The sequence below is a fragment of the Octopus bimaculoides genome, chromosome 2 (genome assembly GCF_001194135.2).
Source record: "Octopus bimaculoides isolate UCB-OBI-ISO-001 chromosome 2, ASM119413v2, whole genome shotgun sequence".
Classification (NCBI taxonomy): domain Eukaryota; kingdom Metazoa; phylum Mollusca; class Cephalopoda; order Octopoda; family Octopodidae; genus Octopus; species Octopus bimaculoides.
Window position 1 is genome coordinate 36,438,742 of NC_068982.1, and position 13,612 is coordinate 36,452,353.

Sequence of the window (13,612 nt, forward strand, 5' to 3'; positions counted from 1 at the left end):
GGGGGGGGGTATTGTCGGTGTGTATGTGGGGGGCACTGACCGGGGACCCAAGGCAATTGCACCTTTGCCACCCCTGTAAATCCAGCAATGCCTGGAGAGGAGCAAAAATGATCACAGCACGGTTTAAACTCATAATATAAAGGGACTTAACAAAGTATTATCAATTTTTTTTTATTCTATCACAAATAATACTGTGTAACAAGATTAAAATTTTTTTTTTGTCTATGTTAAGTGTTATTTCCTATTTACTTCTATCTAGAAATCTAAGGAAATTACTACTATTCCCTTAAAACTTTACTTTTGTGACCTGGACATTAATACATTATTTACATTTGACGGATATTTGTCTTCATCTTGTTTGTTGTTAACACAATGTTTCGGTAGATATACCTTTCAGCCTTCATCAGGTGTCTTGGGGAAATTTTGAACCTGGGTTCTCATTCCTAAGGTATTTTTCCATGTTATTATTATTATTATTCAGGTCATATGGCATAGTGGTTAAGAACACGGGCTACTAACCCCAAGATTCCAAGTTCAATTCCAGGCAGTGACCTGAATAATAATAATAATAATAATAATAACATGGAAAAATACCTTAGGAATGAGAACCCAGGTTCAAAATTTCCCCAAGACACATGATGAAGGCTGGAGGGCATATCAACTGAAATGTGTTAACAACAAACAAGATGAGGACAAATATCTGTCAAATGTAAATAATGTACATAATTCCGCATCTCTTAAATATAGAGCTGGACATTAATATTTAGAAACTGACCTATTTTCCATTACATTTCAGACAGATTCAGCACTGAGTTACTGAAGCAGAAATACTGTTATAGCAAATATTCTGCTCAATAATACAGTTTTGCTTGTCAGTTATTTGACCATAACCACTTGAGCGTGTTTCTAAGTGGCTGACAATATGTACATCACTGATCATGAGCAGGAGTAGTGGCAGAGCATTATAGTCATAAGTTGAGAGGGATTTGTTGGAGTTTGAAGGAAACAGTCATTTTTCATACTTTCTAGGGGCAAGCAAATAGAAAATAACAGTTACTACTCAAGGACAAAAATCATGTTACACAGTATAATTCCAACAATCATTTTCAAGTACAGCCCACTCACTTTAAACACACAAAGAAACTATTTCTCACTATTTACAAATATTTGATTTTGGAAATAAAAACAACTGTTTTTCAGTTTTACTTACATCTTTCGAAGACTTCAAACTGTCCAGTTTGGCTCGTAGCGTTTGGCCAAATTCTGAATTCACTTGTCCAAAATTGTGCACAGCACGCTTTTGAATAAACTCTTGGGCATCAATCAAATGATTAGCAATGTTCTCCACAAGTCTATAACGTTCAGCAGGTGACAATACCTAAAAATAATTTCAGAAAATTTTTTTATCTGTTGCAATCATTGACAGTACATCTAGTTGTTCTATAGATAAAATATATTACATGAAACTCAGAAATAGCAACTAAGTTCTTCAATACTAAAAAAAAGAAAAAGAATAAAAGTGATTGAAGAAAGAGAAAAATGAAATCAACATTTCTGTAAGAGGTAATCTCCCTTATTTATCAATTTCATATGAAGTTATGCTATCTTGTAGGTAATTTCTTTAGTTATGAACACATATTAGTTAATTTGTAAAAGTTTGTGCTCATTAAAGACAAAAGTGTGTTATATTTTTGAAGATCATTTCCCAGACTATAAAATTTGCCTCTGGAGATGAAAGATCTTTCAATATTCACATCTCTGACCATCACTAAATGCTTTATTCTTGGATAAGTGCCAGCGTGAATTCAAAATAGAAAACTTTATTTCTAGACTATAGTAATATAGCTTCTCTGAGTTATCTAAGTTTCTCCTGTAGATCTCTATCAATTTCCTTGCTTGTGCTATATATATATATATATATATATATGTTCTGCCGTTCCTGACCAAGATGTTTCATTTTTCATTAAGGCTTTCTTCTATCTCCATAATCTGAGCTTCAGAGATTGCCTAATTTCTCTCTTATAGGTCTTACTGCAAATAAACAGGATTTTAGAAATGCATTTTTTTGTTTTATTTAGCCATTCTTGGATAGGTGTAACTTTGATAAGGGATCTGTAAAGTGTAGTGTTATTTTTAATATTGAATATATCGCAGAATTTCTGAACTTCTTCAGAAAGACCCTTATATTAAGCAGTAACATGATGTTTAATTCAACATCTACTTTATGCCTAATAATGACTGTAAGCTTTATTCAGGATTGTATTTTTCTGGCAACTCATTTCTTCTCTATAAGTTAATAAAATGATTTTAAATGTCTTTGTTTGATATTTTAAACATTTGACAATCCCTTTTTTAACATTAAGAACAGGGTAGCTCATGGTTTAATGCTTTATGTACCAGCTGAAACTGCTCTTGATTTCTATGACTTAAAACTTATGGTGTTAAAGTGTTCATATTTAAATTAAAAGCTTTCGTTAATAATTTATCAAGTTTTGCTATAAATATCAGCTTAATAATAACAGATTTAGTTATTTCAATGAATCTTTCCGAATTCTAGTATATTTTCAAAATTAAAGGAAACACATAGTCAGTGTATTTCACAAACAGAGAGGAAACAATACATTTAGTTAAAAGTCTGACTAGTTTCTATTTTATTGACCTCTACTATTAGAATAAAAAGTACAACAGATTTTGTAGAATTTGAATTCAATTTAATAATAATAGAGATTTCTATTAGAGACAAAATGGCTACACATTTTAGCATGAATAATGGAATAGAATAGCAACAAAAATGAGAATATATGTCACACAACCCAATTACCAACAATATGGACCATTGGATCATAGTAACATCAGTAAGAGTGAATAACTATATAAAATATTAAAAAAAACTAAACCAACAAAAAACAAGACTTTTAAGAAATAATAGAAATAATAGGCCAGATTACATATGAAAAATGTCATCCTTGATGACATTTTTCCACAAAGGTCCACCCAGCCTGCTTGTCTCTTCTTCTTCTATCAACATCACAGTGTCTCATCCTAAACTCTTCACCCAATCTTTCAGTCTTTCTTCCTTAAAAACCTCTGAAATTCCTTCACCCATCAAAGCTTGTTTTTTTTTTCTTTTCATTTTTTCCCTGCTAACATTGACCAACAATGGTTGAACATCATTGTCGATCACACCAGTCTGGAATGGTCATAAACATTGACCCTTTTCTTCTGACTAACTTATTAGAAGAAAAAAAAAAAACAAAAACAAAATCTAGCCTTAACTATTTTCAAATGTAACAAAAATAAGGTTTATGTACAAGGAAAGAGAATTTATATCAATTTCAGAGATTAAATACTGAAGCTGAAATATAGATTATAATAAGTACAGCCAGTGCATCTGAGATCATATCCTAGACAAATAATTCAGATGCCACATTCCAGAACTATTTATGCAATACTGAATGAAACAGAAACAAAGCAAGCAATTATTTAGTTGATTTGATTTAGAGAAAAGTTTTTGACAGATGTATTCAAGCAGACATTGGGAAATGCAGACTAAAGTGAACATGTAATATTGAATTTCTTCCCCAACTTCTCTCTCTTTCTCTCTCTCTATATATAATGTGTGTGTGTGTGTGTGTGTGTGTGTGTGCGTGCGCGTGTGTGTAAGAATGTTTGAAAAGACCTTTGAGCAGGGGAGGTGAAGAGCCAGGAAAAGTGTGTAATGTCAAAGAATGAAAATAAAGAGAAAAGATATTGTATTCCCCTTACATAGGTTGTTTAATGATCCTATAGTATTTTGGGAAAAAAATTCTTCTGTTCAAATAGGAAAAAGGAAATAATAAAAGAGTTACAACTGGTAGGTCATTCAGAGAATGTTATTGTTATTGGCAGACCAACAGATGTTCAGCCGATTACAGTTCTCCAAACTCTTTGATTATTTCCATTTTACTTTCTGCAAAGAGGTATTCCCCACCCCACGAAATATTAGAAATCCTTAAACAATCTATGTACGACAATACAACATCTTTTCTTGTTGTTTTCATTCATTGACATCACCTTACATATTTTTCCTCACTCTTCACCTCCATGTTTGAACCGAGACTAGAAAGAGCCTGAGCTCAAATTCCGCCAAAACAATTCACTTGTCATTAGTTATTAGCAAAGAATGTGTACTCAGTATCAGTGGTAATTTTAAGTTCAGAAATATTATAATTATAATCAAATTATTAAATCGTTCAAATGCTGGACTAAAGTACTAAAGGTCAGAACTCAAACTCTGCAAAAGGTGTTTCCTTATTTCCTTGTCTTAAAAATAGATAAAATTCTTAGGTAAAGCCAAAGATTGGCATTTATGAAAGAAATCCAGCTTTAAAGTTTGTCCTTTAACAATTCATAACGGGAAAAAATGCATTTGCAAAGGCCACTCATTGATGCAAGCAAAGATAAAAAGTAAAATATTAAAAATATAAATGGAAATCCAATCCCTGCCAACATGGAAGATGACTCTAAAATGGATGATGATGAAGTTGATGATGATCATGATGATGACGACAATTATCCTTTTTAGCTGTCATGGTCTAGACAAGTATGAGTGATAGCGTTTCTTCACATTGCTTCACTGAAGGTCAGTTCTCTTTAGCTGTTTTTGGGTCAGCCTTAATATGCTTGTTATAAATATTTATTACTTCACCTCTGTTTCTGTTAACTCATGCCACTGTGACATTTATTCACCCAGTTCTTATTAGCTTTTACAGCATATTTACATTGCCACAAGCTTTTTTTTTTTTTTTGCAGTCAGTTACTGCCATCCTTAATTTCAAGTCATTTTCTAGTCCCAGTTTAATGTCTCTGAGACAATAAACAAAATAAACAAATAAATAGATAATTAAATAAACAAACATCAAGTGCTCTAATGTTTTCTGGTGTTATTTCAAACAATCTAGATCCATATTAGAGATAACAATGATAAGATAATCAACTCTAAACCAATACCTCTATACAAACAGGCTTAAATTTGAAGAAACAAATATTTTTGTTTTGACAATTATCATACCACCTTGTTTATACTTTGTTTATAAGTAGTTTGAATTAATAATTTCTACTTCACTCTATGGAAACTTAAAATTAGTGGTATTATCTTAGTGTGTGTACTATAATATTTTAATTTCATTGTTTTTATTTTTTTAATGTTCTTTTAATATATAAATGTGACTAACCTTCAGCCAAAATGTTTCAACTTGAGAATAGTTGTCAGTGTCTTCAGTATTGTAACGCTGAACATCTCCAGAAGCTAAAAATGGCTTCTCCACGTATTGAGTATCATCAACAGGGCCAGAAAAACTGTTAGGGTAATAATTAGGAGCTCCTCCTGTGTAAATAAACAATGAATTGATTTTCATATATAAATATTGCAAATTAAGTTTTAAAGCTTTGTCTGTAGAAACATTTACTGAAAACTATTAGTGTGTACAATATCAGTGTACTTAGAACTGATTTTAATTGAGATGAAGTGAACAGATTATAGTAAGACAATCCACCATCATTCTCATTGTTTTAATGTCCACTTTTCCATGCTTGCATGGCTCAGGTGGAGCTTACTGAGATTTTCTATGACCAGATGTCCTTCCTTTTGTTAACTCTTACCTGTTTCCAAGTAAGGTAATATTTCCCCATAGTCAGATATGTTTTCATAGACTATTGGAAACAACTGACATTTATTTATAACAATCACACAATGTCAAGAAAAGGAGATACAAATACACACACACAAGTTTCTTTCATAACTATAATTATAATGTACACCAGAAAACATAAGATCCTCATTAGATCATTCAAGTCAAGCAGTACTTAATATTTTTTGGTTGAGACAGTCAACATCTTTCCCTTCTAATGTCTTCATATTTTAATAGAAAGGTAGTTCAATTTTGATTTTACCCTACACACTCCATCTGCTTGAAAAAAAATGAACAGAGTTTATTTGCCAATGGTGTGACGTAAGTGAATTCATAAATCAGCCTAAGTGAATTCATAAATCAGTTGTTGATATTGAGATAGAAGGTTATTTATAAATATCTATATCTTATCATCTAGGAAGGAGCCCTATAAAAAAATCTACTATTATCAAAAGGCTCAAAGATTCAAGCTAGAGAAAAATGGACTCCATCTAGAAAGTTCTAAAAACATCTTACTGGTAGAACTCTGACCCTTTAGCATTTAAGCTGACCATATCTGGCCCAAATATTCTAACCCATTTTGTGTCCAAATTGCTTAGATCTTGCCTCTCACACCTACAATATCATTATAAAAATGAACAATTACATCATCTAAATTTTGAAGCTATAACGCATGATTAATTCGAAACAATGTGAATAAATAAGCATTGCATTTGATAGAGTTATCTGAATGCTAAAGGCTTAATGACTTTTTAAAGACACATTTGACAAAATCAATGAACAATGATTATGATGTATTAAAAATTTCAAGCAAGCTTTTTTCTCTAAAGTATTTTATTTATATTTGATTCACATTTTAATTATTTTTGAAATAAAAGTGCTTTTTTTTTTTACCTCAATAGCTGTTTGCAAATTTAACCCATTTCAAATATTGGTTTTCAATTAGGCATTACATTTAATTACTAAATCAATCATTTCATTAATTTTTTACCTTTCCATTTATGTAGTGTCTTGTCATATAGTAAGTGGCTACATTGATAATATAAAATTTGTATATTCTACACACACATCACAAACATCTTAAACACACACACACAAAATAGTCAAAATAATTGTTTCTAGCATAGGTATAAGACTTCAGACTTAAGAGGAGGGAATCCGCCAGTTATATTAGCCCCAGTACTTGGCTGGTACTTTATTTTATAGACCTCAGAAGGATGAAAGGCAAAGTTGACAATGGCAAGATTTGAACTCACAATGTAAAGAGCCAGAACAAATTACCACAAAGTATTCTGTCAATCTACAACCCTTGAAATAGTAATAATAATAATAATGATTTCTTTTATTAATAATCCTTTCTACTGGAAGCACAAAGCCTCACATTTTTGGGGAAGGGATTAAGTTGATTACATTGACCCCAGTACGCAGCTGGTACTTAATTTATCAACCCCGAAAGAATGAAAGGCAAAGTTGACCTTGGCGGAATTTGAACTCAGAACGTAATGGCAGACGAAATACCGCTAAGCATTTCACCCGGTGTGTTGACGATTCTGCTAGTTTGCCACTTTATATATTTTAGTAATAATAATAGTAATAATAATGATAATAATAATATTAGTTAAGATATGAAACTACTTAACTTGGTTGTCAGTTACACACTGAGGTCCGTCCCTTTGATAGTTGGCTAAACGGCTTCTAAAAGGACAATTGACTGGTAGCTGGAGATAGTTAGAACCTAAGCGATGCCGATGAGTGTCAGAGTAGGAATACAGGCGACCCTTTAATGATGTGACAAAAAAGTATTGAATTACATAATTTTATATAAAATTAAATAAAACAGAACTATATATATATATATATATATGTAAAAGGTTGAAGAGGAACACACGAGTAGATATATATATATATGGAAAAAAGACAAAGTAGAAAATGCTAAAATACTTTTATAAAAAACATTTCAGTACCGGTTTTGGCAAATTCAAATGAAAAGTCTTTTTAAAAACATATTTGTGTAGTATTCAAATACCAGGGGCATTTTTCTTGTTTCTGTCTGTCTCTGTTTCACTTGTTAACTCTTGTGGGTTCGAGGTTGTTGTGAATTCTTCTTCTTAGCCAAGAATTCACAATGACCTCGAACCCACAAGAGTTAACAAGTGAAACAGAGACATTCAGAAACAAGAAAAATGCCCCTGGTATTTGAATACTACACAAATATGTTTTTAAAAAGACTTTTCATTTAAATTTGCCAAAATTTAATTTTTCCAAAATTTATTATCCATATTTACTGTTGAAAAGATCTCAAGGATCGAAACCGATACTGAAATGTCTTTTATAAAAGTATTTTAGCATTTTCTACTTTTGTCTTTTTTCCATATATATATATGTATATATATATGCACACACACATACACGTATATGAATTTAAACATGATAGAATAAATTGTTTTTAAAAATTGAAAATAAGAGAATATTGCAGATAATGAAATTAAAGAAGCATACATATATAATTTGGCTTTGATCAAAATATAGTAAATGGAGAATGAAAATTCTAAATACATCACATATGATTTGAAATTAGTTATTTAATTATAATGACACGAATGTTGAAAAATCCAATTAACATATATTCCCACTAAATTACTTTTCTTAAATATAGACTAATGAAGTTAACATATTTTAGTAGAGAATTTAAACATATTAGTCTTGTATTGTAAAAGTAATTTTTATTTCATTGCAAATATAATTATGAAAAAATGGGGAAGATTGATGTTATTACTATCCATACAAGTAGTATTTAGTCCTTATCATATTGCAAATAAAATAGTTGTTGAAAAACTACTCTTTAATCAGCTAATTTATCCAATCTCCTAAAAATGTAAAAAGAATAGAATTAAAGACAAGTGATACAAGACGAATTTCCGTTCTCTGACATTAACTCAGTTGGAAGCTAACGGCATCATTTTTGTTCCTAGCTTCTTTTAACATCATTACCATATAATACAGTTTTTCTTAGTCAACATAACAAGAAAGTATAAACCAGCTATGGGCAAACTGCATCCTGCAAGACTTTCTGAATGGCATGCCCACAAAAAATTACCTTGAATTATTATAGTAGTGTGGCCTGACTGATGCTAAGTCATGTCTCATGCAGCCTGTTTCTCAAAAAAGGTTGCTCATGTCTCATAAATTATCCCTGGACTCTCAGTCTTTCTTTATGCAGCAACTATATACATCATAGCAGTTTAATAGTGAAACTATATCTGGTCATTATGAAAATGGTTAAGAAGTAGTAATTGCATCCTATTGGCTTTCTAAACACTAAAAACTGGGTTTTTGTTTTTCAATAGTGGAGCATGGTAAGACAAAGTTTCACAAGGAAGGTGAATGCTACAAGTCAGCCACTGTAAGGAAGAAGAATGAGGAGGTCTATGTTGACCTTGATGGTAAATATCCCACTTTTTACCATCAAAAGACCTGATCTTGTCATATGGTGCAAAGAAAGAAAGGTGGCAAAGATGGTAGAGCTGACAGTTTTCTGGGAAGTGAATATTGAAGACACTTTTCTCAGGAAAGACAGAAAATAAAGGACTTGGTTGAACTCTGTGAAAACAATGGATGGGAGGCAATATGCCTTCCTGTAGAAATAGGTGTTAGAAGATTTGTTGGAACCAGAGTTCATTCAATTCTCAGGAGTTTTGAACTAGCTATGGAGGAGACAAAAGATGCTTCCAGAAAATTGTCAAAAGCCTAAAATTAATGACTTTATTACTACTATACACAACATAAAAATATTGTTTTGCTGAGATCTGCTCAATCAGGGCTGACCAGGGGTTAAGTAACAATATATATATATGGTTATTCTTTATTTGCTTAACATAAAAAAACTTTAAAATTCTCTGAGATAAGTTATATCTTCTTAATGGAGGCTACTTACCTGTAACATTTTATCTGGGCTTGGTTCTATTCCTGGAATCATATGTGCAGGTGAGAAAGCAATCTGTTCAACTTCAGCAAAATAATTTTTGGGATTGGTGTCAAGAACCATGCGTCCAACAGGTATTAGTGGATACTCACTATGGGGCCAGATCTAAATTATTCAGGAAAACAAAACAAAAAAATAATGGCATTCTCTTGGATCAATTTTCACAAAATCATTGAAATAACATTGTACCTAATTCTGAAACCTTTGATGTTTTTGGCACACAGCAACATCTTTACTTATCTCTGAATCAACCAAACACAGAAATTAATATGTCCTATTATTTCTTAATGTCATAAATTGTCTAAGGATCTATGTTATATTCACACACAATTGTTCTGAATTTTACCTCTTTTCAAGCACTTTACTATTTTAAGTTCACAGTACAATATGAGAATTACATACTTTCTTTTTACACTTCACAAAGTTAATAAGGATAACCTCAGGCTACCCTTATTAACTTTGAAAGATATTTTATCTAATGTATGGACAGTATTTTAATGATAGTCTATTGGTCCAAGAAATATGATTTTGCAATTTCTTCCTTTAACAACCTGCACAGAACATTTGTTTACAGTGATTAAATGTTTGTGCTGCACATAAGCTCACTCCCTCCATCATATCAGCATTACCTTTACAGGTGCATGGCATGCCGTATGTCAAATGTCAAAGCAATTGCTGAGCAACTTGAAATGAAATATTTTGCTCAAGAACACAATGCACCACTTAGTCTGGGAATCGAACCCATAATATTATGATCATGAGTGCAACACCCTAACCAATAGGTCATGAGCCTCCACAATGGATGATATGTAAGTAGATATGTAAGTTACAAAATAGGAGCACTGGAATAATATTGGCAACCAGTGATGGTGTTTAGGTGAAAAAAAAATTGACGAAACACAAAAATGTGTCAGACAATCATGTCTGCAGAACTACTGGAAAATATTTTAACCCTTTAGCATTCACATTATTCTATCAAAAGTAATGCTTATTTATTCACATGGCTTTGAATTAATCATGCATTATCTTGTAGCTTTGAGATTTTTAGAATGAAATTGTTGGGTAGGTGTGAGAAACTGGATCTGGCTTGTTTGAACATAAAATGGGTAGAATATTTTGGCAGGGTATGGCTAGTTTAAATGCTAAAGGGTTAATGGAACTTAATTGTACATGAAAGTTTATTGTATTGTTTATGGTCTTTTTCTATAAATAAACATTAATATAACTAAGTTTAGAGCTGACTCATACTAGTATTCTCGACAGAAGAGAATCTTTGTTAAAAAATAAATTCAGAGATTAATAAAAAAATATTCCAGAGGAAATTTTCAGAAACGAAAATAATAACTGAAGAAGCAATGATATATATAGACAAAGAAAATTCCTTACTTTAGTTAAATCAAATGGGTTCCATCGGAAGTTTTCAGCTTCTTTAAATGTCATCACTTGAATGTACAGAGTCCATGATGGGAAATTACCAGTCTCAATTGCATTGTGTAAGTCTCTGATGGCATAATCTGGGTCACTTGCTGTCAGATTGGCTGCTTCATCAGCCATTAAATTCTTTATACCTTGATTTGTCTAATATAGTTTGGTAATTTGGATAAAAGAAAAAGGAAGAGTATAAGAACAATGATATTCAATCTGAACTAATTTATAAAAGAAATATTGTGCTGAATCAATAGTTTTGCAATATTTTGGTAACTTCAAGTTACAACAAAAGCAACCAAGCATTCAAAGTAGAGGCCATTATGTTGCACTGTTGGAAGCCACCTTCTGCCAGTTCTTTGATCCCACACTGATATCAGTTCTTGCCCTTCATTGAAGCTTTCACCTCCTCTTGGTTGGTGAAGTGTTGTGAGTGCAGGAAGTGAGCCATAGATCAGAACAAGTAATCTGAAGGAGCAGGTCTGGACTGTATGCTGGGTGTAGCATCAATTCAATTCCTTGAAATTTCTGGAGTTTATTTTGGGTTGCTTGAGTGGTAGGAGGTCTTGTATTGTCATGCTGCAGTAGAGCTTGCTTTCTGTTAACCAATGCCAGATGTTTTTGCTGCACAATGGTATATACCTGCTGCAGCTGTTTGGAGTACAGATTGGTATTAATGGTTTGCCTGTCTGGAATGAACTCATAGTGAATTATCCCCTCATTAATTCCACCAGATGCAGAGCTTCACCCTGTATTTGAAATACCCAGGTTTGGTGATAGGTTCTGGAAGCTATCCCTTGCTTAACCACAGCATATGCATGTTAAGATTGCAGAAAATTATCCCCTTCAGATTATTACTTGTTCTGATCCATGGCTCACTTTTTCATTAGCCAAGAGTAGGTGGAAACTTCAGTGAAGGAGTTCTTCGCCTAGAAGGGCAAGAACTGGTATCAGCAAGGGGTCAAAGAACTGGCAGAAAGATGACTTCAATAGTGCAACATGATGGCCTCACCTTTGACTTCTAGACTGCTTTTGTTGTAACTTGAATAAAGCAAATAACCAAAGTATTGCAAAACTTTTGACTCAACACAATAATAACCAATGAAATATAAAATAAAATTTCAAGAAGTTGAAACTATTAAACAGTAACTTAGATTTAATAAATGGCATTAAAATAACTTGGAAATCATTAAAATTAAATATATGTATATATTACATTTTGTATATAAAATTGCTTTCAGCCTTAAAAATTAGATAATAAATGCTGAGAATGAAGAACAAATTTGCCATCTAATTATATTTAAATACATGTCATGACGAAGATAATTTGGTGCCACTCATGACATTTTCCTATGGAGAATGTCAGAAAAAAAAGTCAAAGATGTTAGGAAAAGACGATATCAGACTGTCGTACATTGAAATATTTTACAACCAATCAATAAGAAGCAATGATAATAATAATAATAATGATATTATTTTTTTAAATCAGTAGAAATAGATATAAAAAAAGATTTCATTTGAACATTGCACAATTGAAAATGTAATAATAGCATTTATATGAAAATTTGATCCTTACTAATTACTAAATGACTGGGTAGTTTACATGAATTTCAAGCAATTATTAACACAGTTTACATAGAATAGTAAATTTAAAGTTGCATCATTGAATAGTTGTTCAAAATTTGGTACGTCTCTCCTATGAGAAAAATATCTCGGTCTGTAATGAAGGTAATATCAGTGAATCAGACAGTTGGAAATAATATTACAGTGTGGTACCAAACAAAATAAGGAGTGGTTGTGTTTTATTGATAGGTTGTTGTCATTGTTAGCACCAAGGCAGTCCTGATTAACTAGATTTATAGTCAAAGGTGTTCAGGCCTTGTGCATCTCATCCTTTTTTTAAACATTCAATATTAGGACTACATTATTCTAGATGGTAGAGTGTAATTTGAAGAAAATTTTGCTGCTATTTTAGCATGTCAAACTATCTGTAGAGGCTCCCTTGCAGTCTCATTATTGTTGTTTAGTCCCAGGTCAGCCCTAATTCAGCAGACTGGAATGATCAAAGGCATTCCAGTCTTGACCATCCAGGCTTTTTAGAATTATTTAGGATTATGTTGTTTAATGTCTCTTGAGATGATAAGAATGTGATCTGAGGGAATCTGGCTATTATTTTCAGTGCTGTGAACAAAGAGATAGAGGCTTTCTCATTGGCTATGTATGGTGTATTTCATCATTGTGTGGTATGACATCAGTGTCTGGGGAGGCTGACCGGAAGGGCGAGTTGACCGGAAGAGGAAAAAGGGCAGAGGGAGCCTCGATCGGGGTCACGGACAGGACAAGACGTGTCTAGTGACGGTCTAGGTTTGGGAGAAGCAGCTGCTATTCCTGGTGTTCTTTGGGTCGGGGCAAGCTTCAAGAATTGGATACTGCAAGACAGACTCGCAGTCGACGAAAGAAAAACCGAGGTAAGGCGATTACATCTACTCGTACGCACAGACCACAAGCTATTTCGGCGACATTGATGTGGTTGAAG

The 13,612-nt window shown here is 32.4% G+C and overlaps 1 protein-coding gene across 1 annotated transcript in view; it reads right to left on the reverse strand.

The window, feature by feature from the left end:
* Positions 1–13,612, reverse strand: part of LOC106878775 (catalase) — a 49,062-nt gene that overhangs the window by 8,635 nt on the left and 26,815 nt on the right. The window contains exons 7-11 of the mRNA XM_014928104.2: positions 11,038–11,229; positions 9,604–9,756; positions 7,309–7,447; positions 5,214–5,365; positions 1,211–1,378 (exon numbers count right to left, since the gene is read on the reverse strand). Coding sequence (XP_014783590.1) covers positions 1,211–1,378; positions 5,214–5,365; positions 7,309–7,447; positions 9,604–9,756; positions 11,038–11,229 — 804 coding nt within the window. The remainder of the gene's footprint in view (positions 1–1,210; positions 1,379–5,213; positions 5,366–7,308; positions 7,448–9,603; positions 9,757–11,037; positions 11,230–13,612) is intronic.